The sequence below is a fragment of the Zootermopsis nevadensis genome, unplaced genomic scaffold, assembly GCF_977971745.1.
Source record: "Zootermopsis nevadensis isolate Lab colony 2312 unplaced genomic scaffold, Znev_1.0 Znev_ptg000011l, whole genome shotgun sequence".
NCBI lineage: Eukaryota > Metazoa > Arthropoda > Insecta > Blattodea > Termopsidae > Zootermopsis > Zootermopsis nevadensis.
In genome coordinates, this window is record NW_028259143.1 from 4640288 (window position 1) to 4659668 (window position 19381).

Consider the following 19381-nt stretch of genomic DNA (forward strand, 5'->3'; position numbering starts at 1 on the left):
TGAACTCAGGACACGTGGAATTTAGGGAGTATTAATGTCTGTGTGTCCTTCCTTTCTTGAGTGTATGTGCCGGTAATAACTCAGAAATAATAAACGGATTTTCATTAAATTCTGTATGACACGGTTTGTAATTCTTCATTCCTTATCGTAAGTAATACAAACTTGGCAGGTTTACGAATTGCTAACATGGGAGTAACACTAACGCCACTGCAAGAGTACTTAAAATTTGACCTGGAAAAAAAAAACTCGAAAAATACCCAAGTTTTGTTAAAGTATTTTTTTACAGGATATTAATCTATAGCGTGGCCTCTGTATCTGATGTCCTAAAAAACTGACTAAATTGGTAATATTATACGCCTTGATAACTGATTATGCTTTCATAACATAACCACACATTCGTGGTTCAATGGCTGGCACTTATGCTTTATTGTGATATTCGCACATCGGGATGTACGAATTAAGGCAATCATTTTTTCCAGAAACTTCCTTGACCCCCCCCCCCCGAAGGTTGGTCAAGTGTTTTAACCCCCCATTCGGGGGGGTTGGTTTAGTTTCTTACTCAAGGGTTAAAACCAACACCTACATACATATATAAACGATCAGTGTGTGAGATATGCTCACTGTTTGCTTTCTATTTCAGAGACGACAGACTTGCTGGTTCCGACGAGATGAGGGAGGATTTCTCACGACAGCCAGACACGCACAACGCTAACACAAGACAGCAGCCGGGCCTAAGTAACGCTTTGCGACGAGAACTTGGAGACCTTACGACTCAAACTCTACTCCAGCAGCACATAATGAGGAAGCAGACGGTAGGCACGAACGGGGGTAGTTTGTACACCTCAGTTCCACTGGACAGTGACATTGGTGGTGGTGGTGGTGGTGGTAGTGACGTAGGTGGTGGTGTTGACATTCGGACCGGTTCAGACAAAACCTACCCAGATCTATTAGAGATTTCATCTTATAATTTAAACAGCGGTGGTGTTATTGGGGGTCCATTGGACATAGCAGATAGTTCCTTCTGTACTTTGCCTCGAAGACGGGGTGGTGCTCTTGATCGCGGGTCCACTGGGAGAGGAAGTTCGAAGTATTACCGCGGTTCTGACAGTCAGTCGCCTTTATTACCAGGCAGTCGATATAGCAGCAGTGGCGGCGAAGGCAGTGGTGGAAGCAATGGATCTATTCCCCGAAGGTCATCTATAGATTTACATGCCTCTTCATATTATCCTCTGTCTGCCGCACTCATTGGTAAGAAACATTCTAGCATAGGACAACAACGGTCGAGCAGCTCAGTGAACTTAGCCTCCCCAGCTGTTTCATCGACATCAACGGAATGTTCTGTAAGCAGCAGGGGGGTAGTTCACCCATCTACTGACCTCAAGAGACCCGCTACTTTGACAACTACCGTTTCAGCGACGCCCCTTTTAAATGTGATGGGTTCGAACACTCTTGGAGTCGGTGATCTCTACTCTTTATCTCCACTTTCTGCTTCCACTGTACCATCTGCAGCAGCGAACACATATGATTATCACGCAGCGCAGCTTGAGAGATTCCTAGAGGAATATCGCAGTTTACAAGAACAGTTGTGTAAAATGAAAGAGACCTGTGAGAATATTCGCCAACAGGATCCCCCTGGCAGAACAGCCCGCACGCCCACTCCAAGTATATCACGGTTCGTGGACCCCCTAACTTATTCGAGTGCAGTGACAACGCCATCAGGATCCGACGACAGCAACAATCCTAAATCTATCCTAAAACATAAATCCTCCGGTGTCGCCGTCACAGCAGCGTCTGCTTCGTCGCCCATCGGCGGTACTTCGACGTCTCCCATTGCATTCTGTACGTCCGGCGGTGCCGTTGACTACGGGTCTGATCTACCACCGTACTGGCTACCCAGAAACAAACTTCTCAGAAGGTTCAGTGGTGGTGACTTTCATCAGAGTTGAGACCAGTTACAAAATGTTGGATATCAGTTTGTTGTGTTTTGTGGCTGAAAGAATTACGTTAAATGGCATCATAATGTCGTAAACAAGAGCTGGCATATGAATTTTTGGAAATAATCTAATAAGACGCATTTATTTCTCTTTGGCAGACAGGAATTCAAGAAGAATATTGTCAAAAATGACTACTTAGCGATGTTGTTACGGCTTGCAATCCAGAGCTTATTTGTCGACGAAAGATACCAGAATATTTCTTTTCGTAAGAATGCAGTAGGCCTATGCGACTTTATTTACCGAAAACAATTATATAACTCATCTTAATACATCTTAACACAATTCAGAATATTTTATGAAGGGGCAGTTGTAGTTCATTCATATTAAGATTTATTGGACAAACATGGCCATATGAGGGCATTCTTACTGTCAATATTGTTGTTTAAGAACGCGTTCAAAAATTAAATTAATTTCAAATTATGGCTTTTTCTTTATAAATAATATTCTATGTAAAGTTTTCAAACATAAAAATGACTTTAAAATTTACTGTGAACTTCGTGTTCATGAATATTTTTACGAACTTGTTTTTCAGTTTTCTTAATCTACGCTCGGATATATGCAGTCTATAATACTTATACATTCCGAAATTTGGGGTTAGACTAAAAATTTCAATTCCTGCTACAGCCCTTTCTGCATTCATTCATTTATCACCAACACGTGATGGAAGACCGTATGATCGATTGTGAAACTTTTATAATATCCGACCAACCAACAATGCATTGAGCAAAGGATTAAACATAATTGTTTTTATTAATAAGATGAATTATTCGGAAACCATCGCATATGTCGAAGACATCAGTGTTATATGTAACCGATTGGCGGTAAGTTTTTGTTATGGTTGAACTGGTCGGTTGGGTAGTGAACTGAAAAGGTTTGAATACTTTTAACTTCAGCATCAGTGTCATTTCATGAATTTTATCCACCACGAAAAGATTGACATGTGAACAAGACACCATGCTTTTGTTTATTCGTTTGTTCGTTTGTCTGTATGAATGTTCTCCATGCACTATCACTATTTGACCATCTTTAATCTCTTCCTTAGAAATACTTTGACATATGAATCGCAAGGCTCAAGGTGAAAATTTAAATAATTTCTGTTTCTCACCTTGTAAAGTGTATAAAGAAATTGGAAGCTTCTATTTACAAATTTACAAGTTTACAAATTCATACACAATATCTGTTATTTTAGGAGAATGTACGATACCACACGATGTTCGGTGGAAATGCGCACAATTAACTGTTATATAATCGATGCCTTAATCTCTCATAATAACAAATTCAGGTAGACCTACTGAAGAAAAGTTTCTGAACGACGTGAACCAAGCTACTGTTCTCATTATCATCATTATTATAATTCACACCAAAATAAATCCACGTGTATAGTTGAATTACGGCTGTACGAAACGTGACCTTCAACTTTACACGTAGAATTTACGTTGTAAGAATCAATGCCACTATTCCAGTTCCTTGTAAATCATTTAGTTTTAATAGTGACGATAACTTACTATGAAATATTATATGTAACTAAATTTAATATATTCGATTGTTATCATTTCATTTATTAGATCCGGAAATAGATATTTAACTGTGTGTGTGTCGATTTCAGTGATGTGTCGTGATATTAGGACACGCCTCAACAATTTTATAAAACTGAACTTCCCTTGATAAGTATTGATGAGGAAGAGATTAACTGTTTCCCATACTTCGAGGTCCTGTTCCATTATCACCACAGTGCGCTGAATTGTCCTAGGACTTGCTGAAGAAATACGCAGGTGATCAGAATGAAACCGTTTGATAATCCTGACCTATATTGTAACATTCTTAGGCCTATGTGAAAATATTCAGTGAATTTTAAAATCGTTACTCAGTTATAACGTTGAAGAAGGGCTCCATCAATTTCCTGTTGTACATAATAAGTATTTAAGGTAATTTAAATATGAATTTTGATGAGCTGACTTTTCTAGTAAAGCTTCTTTTCTTAGGCAGAAATTATATTTACGCATAATTAAAACCGAAGAAACGACTTAAAGTATTAATGTGGATTAAAATGCAGAGGAAAGCACACGACCATATTTTTTTTTACAATTGAATAATCGAAATGCATGATTAAGACATTAATCATGCATCGACGTCCTAATGTGCATTAAAATGAAATCCTTCTAAATTTTCAGCTCAGTCTCTCAAATCAGATAAGTAAAAGGAATGTGTTCAATATCAACAGCAGAAATTTGTCAGTCACGTCGATCATGGTTTTCTAAGATCTCGCATCGTGTATTCGTGTGGGTGGTTTACCAAAGTTTCAGAGGAACATGTCTCCTCTGCCTGCAGTGTAAAGGTAGCCAGCATCGGGATGGGATCCTTTTTTATAGGCGAGAGTATCCAGTGTGAGTGCTGATAATAGCAGGATGAGAAAGGTGACCTTGAGGCTATGACAAGTACAAATCTTGGTAGGCCCTAATAAGAGTCGCCATCTAAGGTAGGCACAGTGACGAAGAACGGGCGAGATAAGCCATCCGTTGTTCACTCAAATCTCATTGGATGACCTCCCCCTACAGATATATCTCACATCCCGAATTTACCGACTTCGTCCTGAAGATAGAGGCTGTATTTTCCACCGAAACGTTAACTACTCACGAGGATATACGACGTCGTAACGCAGACAATCATAATCGACATCTTTGCCGCTATGAGAATATCAAATGTTCAATACATTATGCACGCCTAGGGAGATATTCGGTGTTAAAATTATAAGTTAGGAAATAGAAAAATGAGAGACTTTAAGTTTCAACTTGTATTTATTCCGTTAGAATCTCTTGACGGCTGGGTGAAATATCGCAACTGCTTTCCTCTGCCACGCGGATGACTTGACTAGAATGTTGTGACGTTTGAAGAAAAAGTCGGACCATTTAGTTGCACTGGATGAGACATCCCATATCACTAGAAGGAAACCCATTGTTCCTTTTATTCGTTTAAACGGGTAATATAATATATTTAAGAGAGACATGATACAGCCTAAAATAAAGACTTGTCTTTCCCTGTTATTTACATTTAGTTTAATATTTTCCATTTTCCTCAGCGTTTCGTATAGCAGCATACTACATATTTGCGTAGCTTATCCATATGCAAGCACATGTATATTAATGGCCATTATCCTTCATACATAACTTTAAAAAAGCACAATATTTCTAAAACTGGTTTTTCTTCTGTCATCACGTAAATCTGTTCAACAAAATCAGTTACATCCATTGAGGGCAATGAGGTATCTTTTTTTTAGTGGACCCAGCTGATTAGATTGAATAGTTTCACTTCATGGGGGTAAGAAGAGCCAACTTCTGATATGATGTAGGTCTTTCAAACTTACAATATAAAACAGAGAATAGTAATGGTCAAAGTTGAAGCATAATACTGAAATCACGACTTCCGGCAAGCTTGAACGTACATTGATTCTATTACAGTTTTTGTTTATAGAACAAAACTGAAGCTTCTGGATTACAAAATAGAAATTGACTTGCACTATTTCAGACAATAATAGTCAGTAGACCTTGATAAATCTTTAAACTTAAAAAATTAAGAATGATTAGATGGAAGGGGGCATGTAGCACGTTTGTGAGAGATGAGAGAGCTGACCGGAAGACAGCAAATGACAGACATGTCTTAGGTAGGAGAAAAAAAGTTAAAGTGGATCTTGAAGAATGGTTGTCAATGTGTGGATTGGATCCATGTGGCTCAGGATAGGGTCCAGTGGCGGGCTATTGTGAACAATAATAAATTATTCGTGTTTTTTTCCGTCTAATCACAATTGTATATAAATAAATAAAATTATACATAAGATATTAAAATATCTTATGTATAATTTTATTTATTTATATACAATTCTGATTAGACGGGAAAAACACGAATAATTAAATTTTAATTCACAATATGACGCAATTATATCAACAGTAATAAATCTTCTGTTTCATAAAAGGCAGGGAAATGTTTTGACCCGTTCTTAATAAGATCCCCAATTCGAACAAGTTGCGTGTAACATTTACAGGAACATGGAATGATTTTAGTACTCCCGCTGAGAAAATAATTGTAAATTATTTAATGTCGTGTCTTACCCGGAGATACTGAATAAACCACTAAAAAGTTCGATCACGTTATTTGTTTTCTAGCTGACAGAACCGAGGTCCTCACGGATATGAAACAGAGGTGCTAACCTTCACACTGATAAGTTCGATATGATAATTACACCCGATAGAAACCACACACAAAAACTTCCACCCTTCCAACGGCATTCAAACCCACAACATTTAGTAAGCCAGCTTTCACAGCAAGGTAACGCTCCCAGTTGTGGGAAGGAGAGTGAGAGGGAAGGAGGGACTGAATTCCCGTCGGAATTTAGAAGCTCCAAAATCCATACCGGAAATCTCTCTGTGCAAGGGCGTCCAGATACCTATAATAACGGAAATTATGATATTAAAGGATTACTTCAGGTGAGGATTACTCGTTCGTAAATTATTAAAAAACTGTTTCCAGAACCCAGAAACTTGTGTTGACTGGGCTTATTCAAATAATGACTGGAGTGGGCACTGACATAATGACAAGCTAACCCATCACTAAGGTGACTCTAAGAGCATAGATAAATTATGAACCCAGTATCGCCACCCATTCGAAATTAAATTTCCCAGTTCTGATTTACCTTCGAATGTCAAAATAAATATAATAATGTGGAAGTCTGTATGTTAAGGAAGTTCATGGATGTTCTCTTTAAAGACTTGGCTTCTGACTTAAAGAATTGTCATTTCTGTTTCATTTCTTTAAATCCTATACAATCTACATACGAGTGTATCATTTTTCAGATAATTATGATCCGTCTTCCAGTGACCCAGGTTCGATGTAAACTGGTTGGTTTTCTCAAATGAGACATTCAGTTTGCCGAAATGTAGCAATTTACGTAATTTAAAACGGCAGTTTCTTATTATTCACGCTTATTTACTAAAATAATTATCTTCTACGACTAAACTATTCTATGGACTATAACAATATAACCGTGCTGTTATAACTAAATTGAAGCAGAGTCTTTTGGACGTCATGTAGTTCAGGTAATCAAGAAGACAGCGAAGGTTCATTTCCGTGTTTAAAATGGCCTGACACGAGTCTGCATCCCGAACCACAGAAACCCAGTTCACGCATTCAAAACCCTAACTCAGTAACATCTATTTTAATATTATACTTTTTCTTTGCGCTTAAAATTTCTAAGTAATATCCTATTTATTACAAACTTAATTGGATTGTACAAACCACTTGTGAGTTTATGAGCTTGCGAAATATTTATCAATAGGCAGGAACGTTCTTAAATCGGAAATGCAATTTCATTGTATAAAATAAAAATTAATTTAAAACCTAAAATAGGAAAATGTCTGTCCGTATTAGTCTTTTAAATGTAGGCTAGTACATGACATAGAATAATTTAAAAATTACCAGTTTAAAATGTTTATCGTGTTCTGTGTTTACAAATATTTAATAATTTTAAGGCATATACTGATCTGTTGAGAACAAATTCAAGTACCTTCAGCCAGCTCGTCTTAAGAATGGCCTAAGTCACTGACACGCCGTAAACTGATATTAAAGTGCGACGCTATGGAATTCGACTGTTAAAACAAAACAGAACGAAATTGACGAACCATGTTTATTATCTCCATTCTATTTCACTAGGAATTGTATTGAGGACATAATTCTGAACCATCCTGTCTGCTTTGGTGGAATTGGGTGGAAAACGGATATACAAAATTAGTCCCTCTGGATCCATTTCCCTGCACGCCAGATGGACATTTAATAGCCCCCATGCATTAAAGGCGTAAACCGGGAGCCATTTTTCATACGCTGTAGAAGTTACTCACTCACTCAAAATACATACATTTAAACCTGTGTGCAGTGGAACTGATCACGTGCACAGACTCTGTCAAGCGCCCTCACTTCACGCGGAAGACCTCTGTATGAAATTTCAAATTAATTTAATAATAATACTCTGTATCTTACTTCCATTGAATTTTAACGCAATTAAACACAAACAGACTAGTTACGAGAAGTATATGTCGTAAAACGAGTTGGTGTTAAAATGTTCTTCTGCTATTTAACGTCCCTTATTAATCTAAATATTAATTACACTAACTATAAAGAACATGGTTTCATGCTTGCTTGCATTCCGTTTAAATAGACCTCGCGAAAAATGTTTATATAACGTGACGTAACAATTTGGACAGTTTTTATTGTTACCTGTAGCGTCATGTTTTGGAGGAAAATAAATAATGAAAGAGAACGTTTGGAGAGAAATGACGACAGGGCGAGCAAATGAAAATTGTGGGAAAGGAACAAGGAAGGACGTGGTAGATAGATAAGGGCTTGAAAGGAAAAAAGCAAAATTAAAAGAGAGCGATAGATGCAGATAAGAAAGATGTCATTTCCTTCTGAGTTTTGGTTGGCTTTTGACACTAGTTATAAATAAAATAAACTCCGTAGTAAACATGCATGATAGAAGCTGAACCGACAGAGAACAGTTCTCTTATAAGAATATCTTTGTGGTATCCAAAAGTGAATCATCAAAGTTCTGCTAAAATAAATTCAGACAAAGATAATTTGTCTAATTACGTAATGCTAGCCGGGGTTAGATCCCCGACGGGGGCAGAGGATTTTTCCTCTAGCCTCTGCGTCCTGGGGCCCACCCAGCCTCCTCTACAATGGGTACCGGGGTCCTTTCCCGGGGGTAAAGCCGGCCGGGGCGTGATGCTGACCACTCACCCCCATCTAGTGCCGAGGTCAAGGAAGAGAGGAGTTATACCTCCACTCCCCCCAAACGCCTACATGGCGTGTAGTGGGACAAACTTTACTTTACTTTACTTTTTTACGTAATGCTAGCAGTAACTAACTTCATGAAATTAATATGTTAGTACGTCTTGGAGAAGGTAGCATTCGCTCACATAGTCAAGAAATAACAAAATCCAAGGAGCGAGTACCTCTTCAGAAGCTAATAGTCGCCTAACTACTAAAGACATTTCTGATGTTTAATGCTAAAATTCGCTATCGCGTTCACAAGGGCAAGTCAGTAGTCAAATAAACACTTGCGAAGACAATGTTTTCTAAGCAATTTTGTCCTATGTATTCTCCTGGCTCATTCAACATTGGAGTGGAAACCCTTTGTTCACGTTCCGTAACTGTATCACTTTGGTGATTTCAGCCAAATAATATTCGAATGCAGACTGTCTGTGGTGTGTAAGTACAGAAATTATGAACAAGTAACAACGCATACCGAGGATGTTACAAAGACCGGTGATTTGGCTCTCAAAGGTGGCCAATGGGACGACAGCAACACCATCTACTGAATAAAGTACAAAACTAAACGTACGTCCTTTCGTGTAACAGTTATGGTATGTTTATTTCAAATGACAGTACTCTGGAACCTTTCCTATCAGATCCATTACCAGTCTCATTAGATAGGTCCACGTACGCTAATATTATTTCTGACATTTAAAATTCTGTGGGTTGGTTCTGCAGATGAGAGCATCAGGCGCTGGTGTCCACAAACACGGGAAACAATCTCAAAAGTTCTCCTCCCCGAGTGACGGATATGAATGTAAAGTTCAGTAATGTATTTATAAATACGCGAGATAAAGGAATTTGAAAGCAAAACGGCTTACAACTATACACTTTTTAAAAAGTAATCTGTGAGCTCTAATAATACACATCTTGTGTAAACTGTAAATATGCTCGTGCCTGTGTTGATAAATGTATTAAAATTGGCTTTTAATGAAATGATTAGATAGACCCACAAGCTTCGTACTTTACTTTAAACCTTTATGCATTATGCTTGATTACCAAAACAAACATTGGTCGCTTTTCTAACTCTGAACAGTATATAACTAATCTCAATATTTGTAGAGTTGTGTTATTTCTAAGAACTTCCTTCTTTTATAATAAAATACATTCATTATTACGACTATTTGCTCGGCAGACACACATTCATAATTGAATAACGATATACATCATCTCGTCAAATATGGGCAAACTCTGAGGAGTAGAATCATTCTTTAGAACGTAATAGTCAAGAAATTACTCTATTTTATAAAACTCAAAGTTTTATTACCATTTTCATAATAACTCGCCAATGTTGTCTGTTGAGACAGATGAATACACGCTCTGCTTTTCTGAGATTTATTTTATTGTTATTCCCGCATATGCGCCTAATTATTCGGTTTATATGAGGGTGGTTCACAGAAACACGCCCGGCGTCGACAACCTCATAACAACCACACTCAGTCACCGCCTACAATCAGACTGAGACGCCAAGCGTTGGACGTGTTTCTTGAAGAATTCTGAAGGCGCTGGAAAAAGAGAGAGAGAGGAGTTGCGGACAGCTTGTTTAATTTGAGCGCCCGACTGGGAATGGCGTCTCTTGAGTTCCTATCGCAGTGGAAGTGGCAAGGCGAGAGAGCTGGAACGGACGCCGGATGCTCAAAACACACACCGACGCTTGTGTTATATCTTCGTATAGACGGTGTTGGCCACGTGAGGGCGTGCGTTATCGAGCCAGGGAATGATTCTGCAAATCAGATTCCCTACACACAAATATTGCTACACACAACGGATATCGGCGGATGAATTTCCGCTGGTTGATAGCAAAACGCTGAATTCTCTTCTATCGATTTGGACAGTAATAACGCCATATTTTCTAGATTGTCCCATGCCATTCCGTCCAACAGTCGTAATGCAACTGACATCTTGTCCTACACTTTTAACGTAGTCGTGGAACGCAATCAATACTCGGATCTGGTATGCTCCGGGTAGGTCTCTATTTAACCACCATCATACTTTCCGAATAAACTGTATACCAATTGCTCATATTATATATTACTGTCCTTGTTATAATCACTCACATTATATTATTATCTTTGGTTAATCGGTACTGGTAATTTTTAAGATAAACTTTCCCTTAAACTACAGTAAAATGAAGTTTGCCTTTAAGATAACGTCACGTCATATATTCCCAGACTCTTCGTAAAGGAAGTTAATATGTAACGTGCAGGGCATGAAAACATAGAATTTCTTACATAAAGGGAGACCCTTCGAAGTATTCAGGAAGTCTCGAATAGGGTCGACACAAGATCACCAATATAATAAGAATCTCTGATAGGCCTAATACATCCCTTCATCAAAGTTTTAGGAGTACGCCTATATGAAACAATGTGAAATATAATAGCCTTATCTGTATTCTCGCGGAAAGGAAATGGGATAGCAGCGCGGAATATAAATGAGGTATAAAAATGAATACAAGTTCTATCTAAGCTTACAGTATCGCATAAACCGAGTAAGTAGCTTCTTAAACCTGAGAGTCGGTACCAGTCCATCTCAGATATTAATCCCCCTCCCCCCCGTCAAATATTTTGAGTATCCTTCGCGTTGGTGTTACTGACTAGGAAATTAATAATGGCACAATCTCTACACCAAATTTCATAAAAATCCGATAAGCAGTTCTCAAGTTATTGAATGACAATTATTTAGTTCTAAGGGACAGCGAAAGTCGTCCTGCCTCACCCTCGCTACTGAAAGAAGCGATAGACTCCATCAGGCTTTCTCTTTTTACGATTCGACGTTCAGAACCCCTAAAAATATATCATATAACGAACTGTTGCACAGGGAATCGGTCGTGGGTGGATTTATGGGCATGATGACGATAAGTTGAATCTTGCTGGTCGAGAGCCTTTGCTGCAGAAGCTGACGTGGTAACTCTTATTTACTATTACGCGATGTTCATTATTCATCCATTTCCGTGGATTGAAGTTAGCTATGAGCCAATCGGCTTAGTGGTATAACCATCATCTTACATGTAGTGTGTTCTTTAACTAAAGGACGAAAAGTTATGCGTAAGTTTGACACACCTTCTTCAATAACCGTTACACTAATCTCAGCAAACGACTCCTAAGAAGCATGAAGTGTGCTGGCTGATGTCTGTGTGAAGATCGGCGTCTCCAACCAGCACCGAGCATTCCGTTAGGAGTAGCAATGCAGGCGTCGAGAGGTGGGAGTGAAATATTACCACATGTTATCGACAGGTCCTTGCCTCCCTTTCCGTTCTAGAAAGACAGCGTTATTTTATTTTTGTGATAGAAACTGCCATAACTTTAACTGAGAAGACGCCCATTTAAGTATCGTGACAGCTGCAGACAACTAACATAGACATCGAAGCTGTTCTCATAACTCTCAGCCTCGCTCCTCTGAGCGACATCCTCTTTTTTTTTTTTGGGGGGGGGGCATCTTTTAGGAAACAAATCCCTGTAGTCTGCCCACTGGTTTGCGTTTCCAGTTCACATTCTCACACCGTGTTTCTTTAAAATCCATTACGTGCCCTCTCATATATTTAAGTCTTCGAAGATATCGCTTTCCTACTGTACGTTTGTAACCTCTATCATGTGTGCTACATTCTCTGCTCGTCTTTGGTTGATTTTTTAGTTCTACAGCTCTCTCTCTCTCTCTCTCTCTCTCTCTCTCTCTATATATATATATATATATATATTTATTTATGTGTGTGTGGACTGCAAACTTCTCTAATCTACAATAAAATTATTTTCATTAAGCTAACTTAGAAGCTTTAAACCCGAGAAGAATTTATTATACTTAGTCGCCGTGGAAACTTCAGATCATGGATTTTAAATTAATATTTTGTTTTATTTAAAATTTAATTTTTATAATAGAATTCAGTTCATCCAACATTATTACGATACACCTAAAATCCTTACACTGGGCATGACACATGTGGATCTAATGTCGTGAAAGAAGGTTAAAATACGACTCCAAAAAAGACATAAGCAAAACGTGTGAGAGGTTTATTGGAACTGCGCCACACAATGTTGACGCCCGCGTTGGTTCTGTTTTCTGGCTCGAACGACCGAGCGAAATACCCCGCAGCAAAGAGTCGACCGGCGACCATAAAAATCAAATGTAGTGATAGTCGTGGGTGTCTCACCCCCCGTTATATTTATCTTCCACTATCCCTATGATAACATAAAGCCTGCCTGCCAGATGCTCTCGAAAACACATTTGGCGTTGGGATGGCTACCTTGCTACCTGTCTTTAGCAAGTCACATGATTCAATACCACGATTCTCACTCGACAAAGAAAAGGAGGGAGATGGCAAGGTTGCAGAAAATAATGGAGAAAGGAGTCGATTAGTTTCTGGAAGGATAATGTGTGATAAAAGGACATCAGTTGAACTTATAATTTAAAAAGATTAAGTATTCGCAACTGGTTTGGAAAGGACTTTATTTTCTCTTAACCGCAGATAAAAAAATCATCTTACGGTTTTTACTTAGCAGAATTGACGTTCTCACTTCTGCGAGTACGGAGGGGGGGGGGGAGAGGGAAGGTTCATTTTATTTCCCTTCCTGATACCTGATCAACTGAAACCAACATTAAAAGTTCGGCCCCTATTTTACGTTTCTTTCTGTCGCTGATATATGACGATTCTCATAAGAATAATGGTTCATCTATTATACGAAACTCGTATTGGATACTGTTCCGTTATATGAGATGTATTTTGTGCTGTAAAGAGCTACGCGACGTTTCGGGAATTATTTATCGACTGCATGTGCACACTATTTCTGTTATATTCATGTATAAGAAGCTGACGAATAAAATAACTTTAAGGACAGAAAAGAAATAAATAATGGAAAATGAAAAAAAACATGTGCATAAAAAAAATAAAAGGCCTACTTGTAAAAAATAAATGATGAATAAATGATGATAAAGGATAACGAGATGAAGACGAATACTTCTAAGAAAATGCATATTGCTTTACTCTCGCCGTATAACATCGTAGACTGTTTTGGTATGGAATCGTTTTAGGAAAACATGTTGCCACTAAATTACGGTTATATCGTTCAACTCCACTGCAAACTCCACACAATAAATCTTATTCCGGCTTCTTAATCGCTTAATTTAATATCGCAAACATATACTTTGTTACATTATTAGCATCCAGCCACTGGACCGACCGCTTCCCTTCGTCATCTCTCGAGCCAAATGTTTCTCGTATCCTCTGAAGCCATCAGCCAACAGACTTATATATAGAAGATAACTTTGGAAGGCTACACCTGCGCGAACACCTTGTTAGCACTTTGAAGGTCTCCCACTTCGTTACGTGGGCTTCTTTTCAATGTTTCCACAGAAATATAATGAAAGGTGGAGAAATACGTATTATGTCCATAGTTTTTAACTTGTTGGCTTCCAGGCGAATTTTGTCAGAGATAAATTTCTTTTCTGTGACCCACCGGTAACTATCGCGGTACTAAAATCAACTCTTACGTGACTCATCGGTGACCCACATGGGAGCCAATGTGTTAAGCCGACACTGCTTACAGAGATGTATAATGTCACAAGATTCATAGGATTATATAAATAACTATTATAGCATATATTAAATCTTGTCCGTCTAATCACAATAATTCTTATTAAATATTAAAATATTACAATAATTATCATTTCAACATTTAAAATATTTGAAACATTTAAAACATCAAATGATGTTCTTTATCGAAATATTCGATTTACATTAGACCATCATTTTTCATGTTTCACGACATGTTTCAGTTCCTAAAAGAACTATCCTCAGGTGTATTATAGCAGCTGATTCCACTTCCCGTCACCAAATTTTCTGTCTATCCGTATGAATCGAACAAAGTCTGTTCAAACAAGATTTTATGAAAATAATTATAGAAATGTATTTAAAAATCCGATTCTGCTTAATAATACCTATTTCTAATAATCAAATTTTTCAAGTCGTCAGATTCAATTAATTTTAACACATCTGCAGTAAACAAGTGTTTCTATCAATTACACAAAGTTAAGTTTTAAGAAAATTCTGTACGAAGTCCTGCAGCTATCAAAGCGTCGCTTTCTTAAACATACATACGTTCAAAAATATACTCAAACTCTCTGATAACCGAATTTAAAATACATAAATATTACCTACAAACAATAAATATTCTCGACGCAAGAAACACGCACGGTAATTCAGATAAAAGGAAATTTGCGTAAAAACCCCGTTATTGTTTTGTTTATAACGCAAAATGGCTGTCATTTTTCACCTCACACTTAGTGTCAAGAAATTGTTTAATACTTGGTATAATTTTGCTGTTCCGTCAGACATTCGAGATATTTTAAAATATTCTGAATAAGTTTATTCTGGAAAAAATAAAATAAAATTTACGGAAGCTCTGATTTTATCGTTTCTCGTATTACAAGTGAGCTAGAAAGCATCAGGGCGGTTTTTACAGAATTTGACCGCTGAAATCAAGGAAAGTAACTTCATTCACATAGTGCTGATAACAATAAAACTTCCACAGTCTTGTTCCCTTATTTGAATAAATTGTTTTTACGCACTAATTAAATTCTCGTGTTCAGAATACCACCTGCAAGTTTAATTCTTGATACATTAGCCCCAAGGCATATCAAACTCCTATTTTGAAGTTTGTTGGAAAAGCTGGTACGACATTCTTAAACCCTTTATTAAGTAACTTGTCGTAACATCCTTTTCGGAGACGGCAACTGTTCCAGGACACCACATGCATGTAAGTTGGCAGAAAATCGGCGATCTGTGTGTAACTACGGCTTCATTATTTCCGTGTTATCTTCAGTTGTATGCTTCTTTCGTACAATAGCTAGACATGCTTTATCCCGAAGCTACTGGCGATAAGCATACAGACAGTTTGTGTAACACAGGCTCACATGCCGACTCAACGTAATTATAGGAAAGTAAAATAAGCATGACTACGCAACACGAAACCCCACAAATATTTGATTCTATATTCTCGGCATTAAAAAATGTCATTATTATGAGGCGTCCAGCACAGATTCTTTGTAATATTATGCCCCTTTCTTTCTCGCAAAACCTGAAGGGAACAGATTGCAGCATAATATTAAAATTACGTAAAAATAATTAAAAGTAATTTTGTGTGGGGAGAACACGTGAACCGAATTCTTCTGACTCATATAGGAACCAGTGACGGGCTATTTTAAAGACCATAATAAACCATTGTGTTCCATGAAAGGCAATGACTTTCTTCAATAATTTAGTGAATAAAAAATTTATGCAGAGAGAGCCCTAGTTTCATTTCATCTTTTAAGACCATTCTTCGGTTAAACTGTACTATGGGTGCGTTCATTTATTGATAATTTAAAATCCACGAAGAAATCATATAAAGAGTAGCTGACATAGTCTGATATTATAACAAAGTTTCTTTTCGAATATCAACTAAGTATTATATTACTGAGCTGCTTCACTATATTTGGAAGTTTGTGTACACAATAACTGTTACCAAACATAAAGCAGAATCTGTCAAGGTGACTAATATTTATTTTAAATAATATAAACTCTGATAATTACCCAATTTAGAGGATGGTATTAGTCAAAACTACATTTCCTGTTATATAATTTTCTATACACCAGTACAATATGATTATAACAAGTTAAGAAATTTACGCAGGCCCAGCGCCTTCGCCTAGTTTAACCTGTAATTTTTGAAAATGGTGCCAGTGACGTCATAGTTTTTTTGGAATATATTACTTTTACGCGGGCGGGGTGTCTGGCGCCTAGCTTACTGTGGGGTGAAGTCATCACGGAGGTTTCCCCAACATAGTTTTGCGGTTGACCGGAGGGCTTTTCGTCAATAATTTCCAATTATTCAAGGAGAGCAATGCCCGTCGTCATTATCACATTTTAACCAACTCTGTAATTCGTAGACATACAGTGATAATATTCTAAAATATGAAATGTCACGAAAATGTTTTTAGCTTTTCTGGAATTTTTAAGGGCGGAAAGACAGACTTGACGAAGGTTATTTGATAATTTTTACAAAGTCCGCGTCTTTACATATGTTATATTACTTTACGCTTCTTAAAGCAAGCAGTGAGCATGTTGATACTATAGTTTTCTGTAAGCATAAATCCGTCATGCATGATTTCAGCAGAGCTGAGTCAGGATTAAGTTATGTAGCGCCTGAATTACCATTATTTTGATACAGAAAAGAATTCTGTAGATTAAGACAAATAAAAGGAAAACTTGAGTGCAGAACGATGAGCACAATAGTCAGGCGGTGGAATTGAATTATAAGTTGGTGGACAAAGAGGTAGGAACTTGATTTTACAACTGTAATATTAATATTTTAAATTTTATACGTAGCAGTTACAATTCCTGAGGCACAGCGTTTCGTTTATTTGTAAAGTTAAATTTACTCAGTACCTCCTATAAATGTCTGAATAATACCTTAAATGGGCCAAGACAAATTCCTTCCTCAAAATTTACAATTTCTTATTCATTAATTATCCTAAAATTTTGAATCAATATAGCCTAGCTGCTGACATCATCATCAGATAAACCACAAATGAATTAATGTATTACTAAGATATTTTTCTCAACGCCTGGTTATAACTATTTCATAAAACGTCAGTTTTGCTTATTCTCAATGTTATATTGCACCAGCGAAATAATTAACTCAACCAATAAAACGGTGCTATCCGATATGTAATATATATATTTCAGCTAACAGTGAGCTAAATATTTGTATGCTAATGCCACAGAACATGTCAGTATCCCATTTACAATTTTTCACATGTATTCTGATACTCATGTTACCATGGAATCAGTCATTCGGTCTTCCTGGACGAAGTTAATTAAAGGTTTAAGCCGATTTTAATAGAATCAGGCTTATATGAATCAATAAATGTTGATTGAAAATATAACCACTATGTCTAAAGGTAAAAGCGTACATACGCCATATGATCCCGAAAATATTATAAATTCACGCTTATTTCTCTTTTATGGCCCTTGGGAAATTTCCCGTTTATCGAACTTTCACTCTTTCCGCTTTTATTTGCATGTTACAGATCGTCAGTATTTCTGATAACGGCAGTTATATAGATTGAGGTTATGTGAGAAAATAATGGTAAGTAAATATTTGGACGTAACACGATATAAACGAAAATTACATTACAAGGAATTCTACAAGAATTATTATTAGTACGAGGCGCGTCCACAAAGTAAGTTTCCCACTCGTCCCACAGCTAGCAAACCTTATATTGCGCGAAGCGACTGTGCGTACGTGATAGAGCAATGACGTAGCATGGCGCATGCACTAACGGTACTTCCCGCGTTCTTACAGTAGCATCGTTGCAGCTGTTGAAGGTGGAGGTTCTTATTCCAGCTCCCGCCGACTGTGAAGTGCGGTCAGTGATAACGCTAGGCCGCACACGGCTCGACGGACAGCAAGTCTCCTGCAGGAGTTCAGCTGGGAGGTGTTTAATCATCCACCCTACAGCCCGGACCTCGCTCCCAGTGATTTCCATCTTTTCCTACACCTCAAGAAATTCCTGTCCGGTCAGCGTCAGCGTTTTGAGAATGACAGAGAGGCGGAGATGGTTGTCACACAGTGGTTCCAATCCCAGGCGGCAGACTTCTACGACACAGGTATTCAAAAGTTGGTCCCACGGTATGACCAATGTCTCAATTCCGGTGGCGAATATGTTGAAAAATAGCTGGACACTTGCTGTATCTGTTGCAATAAATATTTCCATGAAATTGTGTTTTGTTTCTGTAAACGGCCCCAGGGAAACTTACTTTGTGGACGAACCTCGTATTATCACCTCATGGCAAATAAGATTCTGAGAAGATACGAAATAGGAAACGCATATAGAATTTTAGTTGTAAAATCTGAAAGAAACTTAATAAATATTAAGTCTTATATGAGAGGATAATAGTAAAAATATCTTAAAGAAACTGGCTCAGTATACAGTAAACTCGGTAAGATACAAGTCATAAAATTATTAGACTACCTGAATACTGTAAGCTTCTCAGGAAGGTACACGTTTTACAGTGTTATTTGGGGTGTCGAGTATAAAACGTCTGTGGAATACTACACAGGTCAAAGGCTATAAATGAAAAACTTTTCATTGGAATTATTGAATTATTTTCCTTTATCTGTTGATGCCCATGGCTGTAAATTTGTCTGGAAATTTCCTATTTGTCACTCAAAACTAAATATATGTACAGCACTTTGAAGGAACTGAGATAATAAAAGGAAAATGAGTTTGGAATAAAATTATTACGACTAAAAGAATTGTGTACTTTGAATAATTAACCCGTAGCCGTGTAACTTATCAAAGCAACAGAAGTTTCTACAAAATGAAGTTCGTGCGAACAAAAGAAAAGAATAAATAAAAATTCTACGCTTCACAGTTGTTACTTTAGATCTGTACGCCCCGAGGTAATATAGAAGCGCTGAAGTGTAAACTGACTTGCATACTTGTGTACGCAAAATGCGATAAGAGAAAGGTGCAAATGAGAGGCGCTAGACGAC

General features: G+C 37.5%; 2 protein-coding genes and 1 long non-coding RNA gene across 4 annotated transcripts in view; 2 read left to right on the plus strand and 1 right to left on the minus strand.

Annotated features, from left to right (window-relative positions):
* The window catches only part of LOC110836523 (uncharacterized), a 240206-nt gene extending 235171 nt beyond the window's left edge, over positions 1–5035 (plus strand). For both annotated transcript variants that reach the window (XM_087347127.1, XM_022077784.2), the window contains exon 4: positions 641–5035. In XM_087347127.1, coding sequence (XP_087203253.1) covers positions 641–1946 — 1306 coding nt within the window. In that variant the 3' untranslated portion in view covers positions 1947–5035. The remainder of the gene's footprint in view (positions 1–640) is intronic.
* The window catches only part of LOC147874034 (uncharacterized), a 335478-nt gene that overhangs the window by 265578 nt on the left and 50519 nt on the right, over positions 1–19381 (minus strand). The gene's annotated exons all lie outside the window — the stretch shown is intronic.
* Positions 678–19381, plus strand: part of LOC110836522 (synaptotagmin 1) — a 104491-nt gene continuing 85787 nt past the window's right edge. Inside the window, exon 1 of the mRNA XM_087347131.1 lies at positions 678–812. The gene's annotated coding sequence lies outside the window, so the exon portion shown is untranslated. The remainder of the gene's footprint in view (positions 813–19381) is intronic.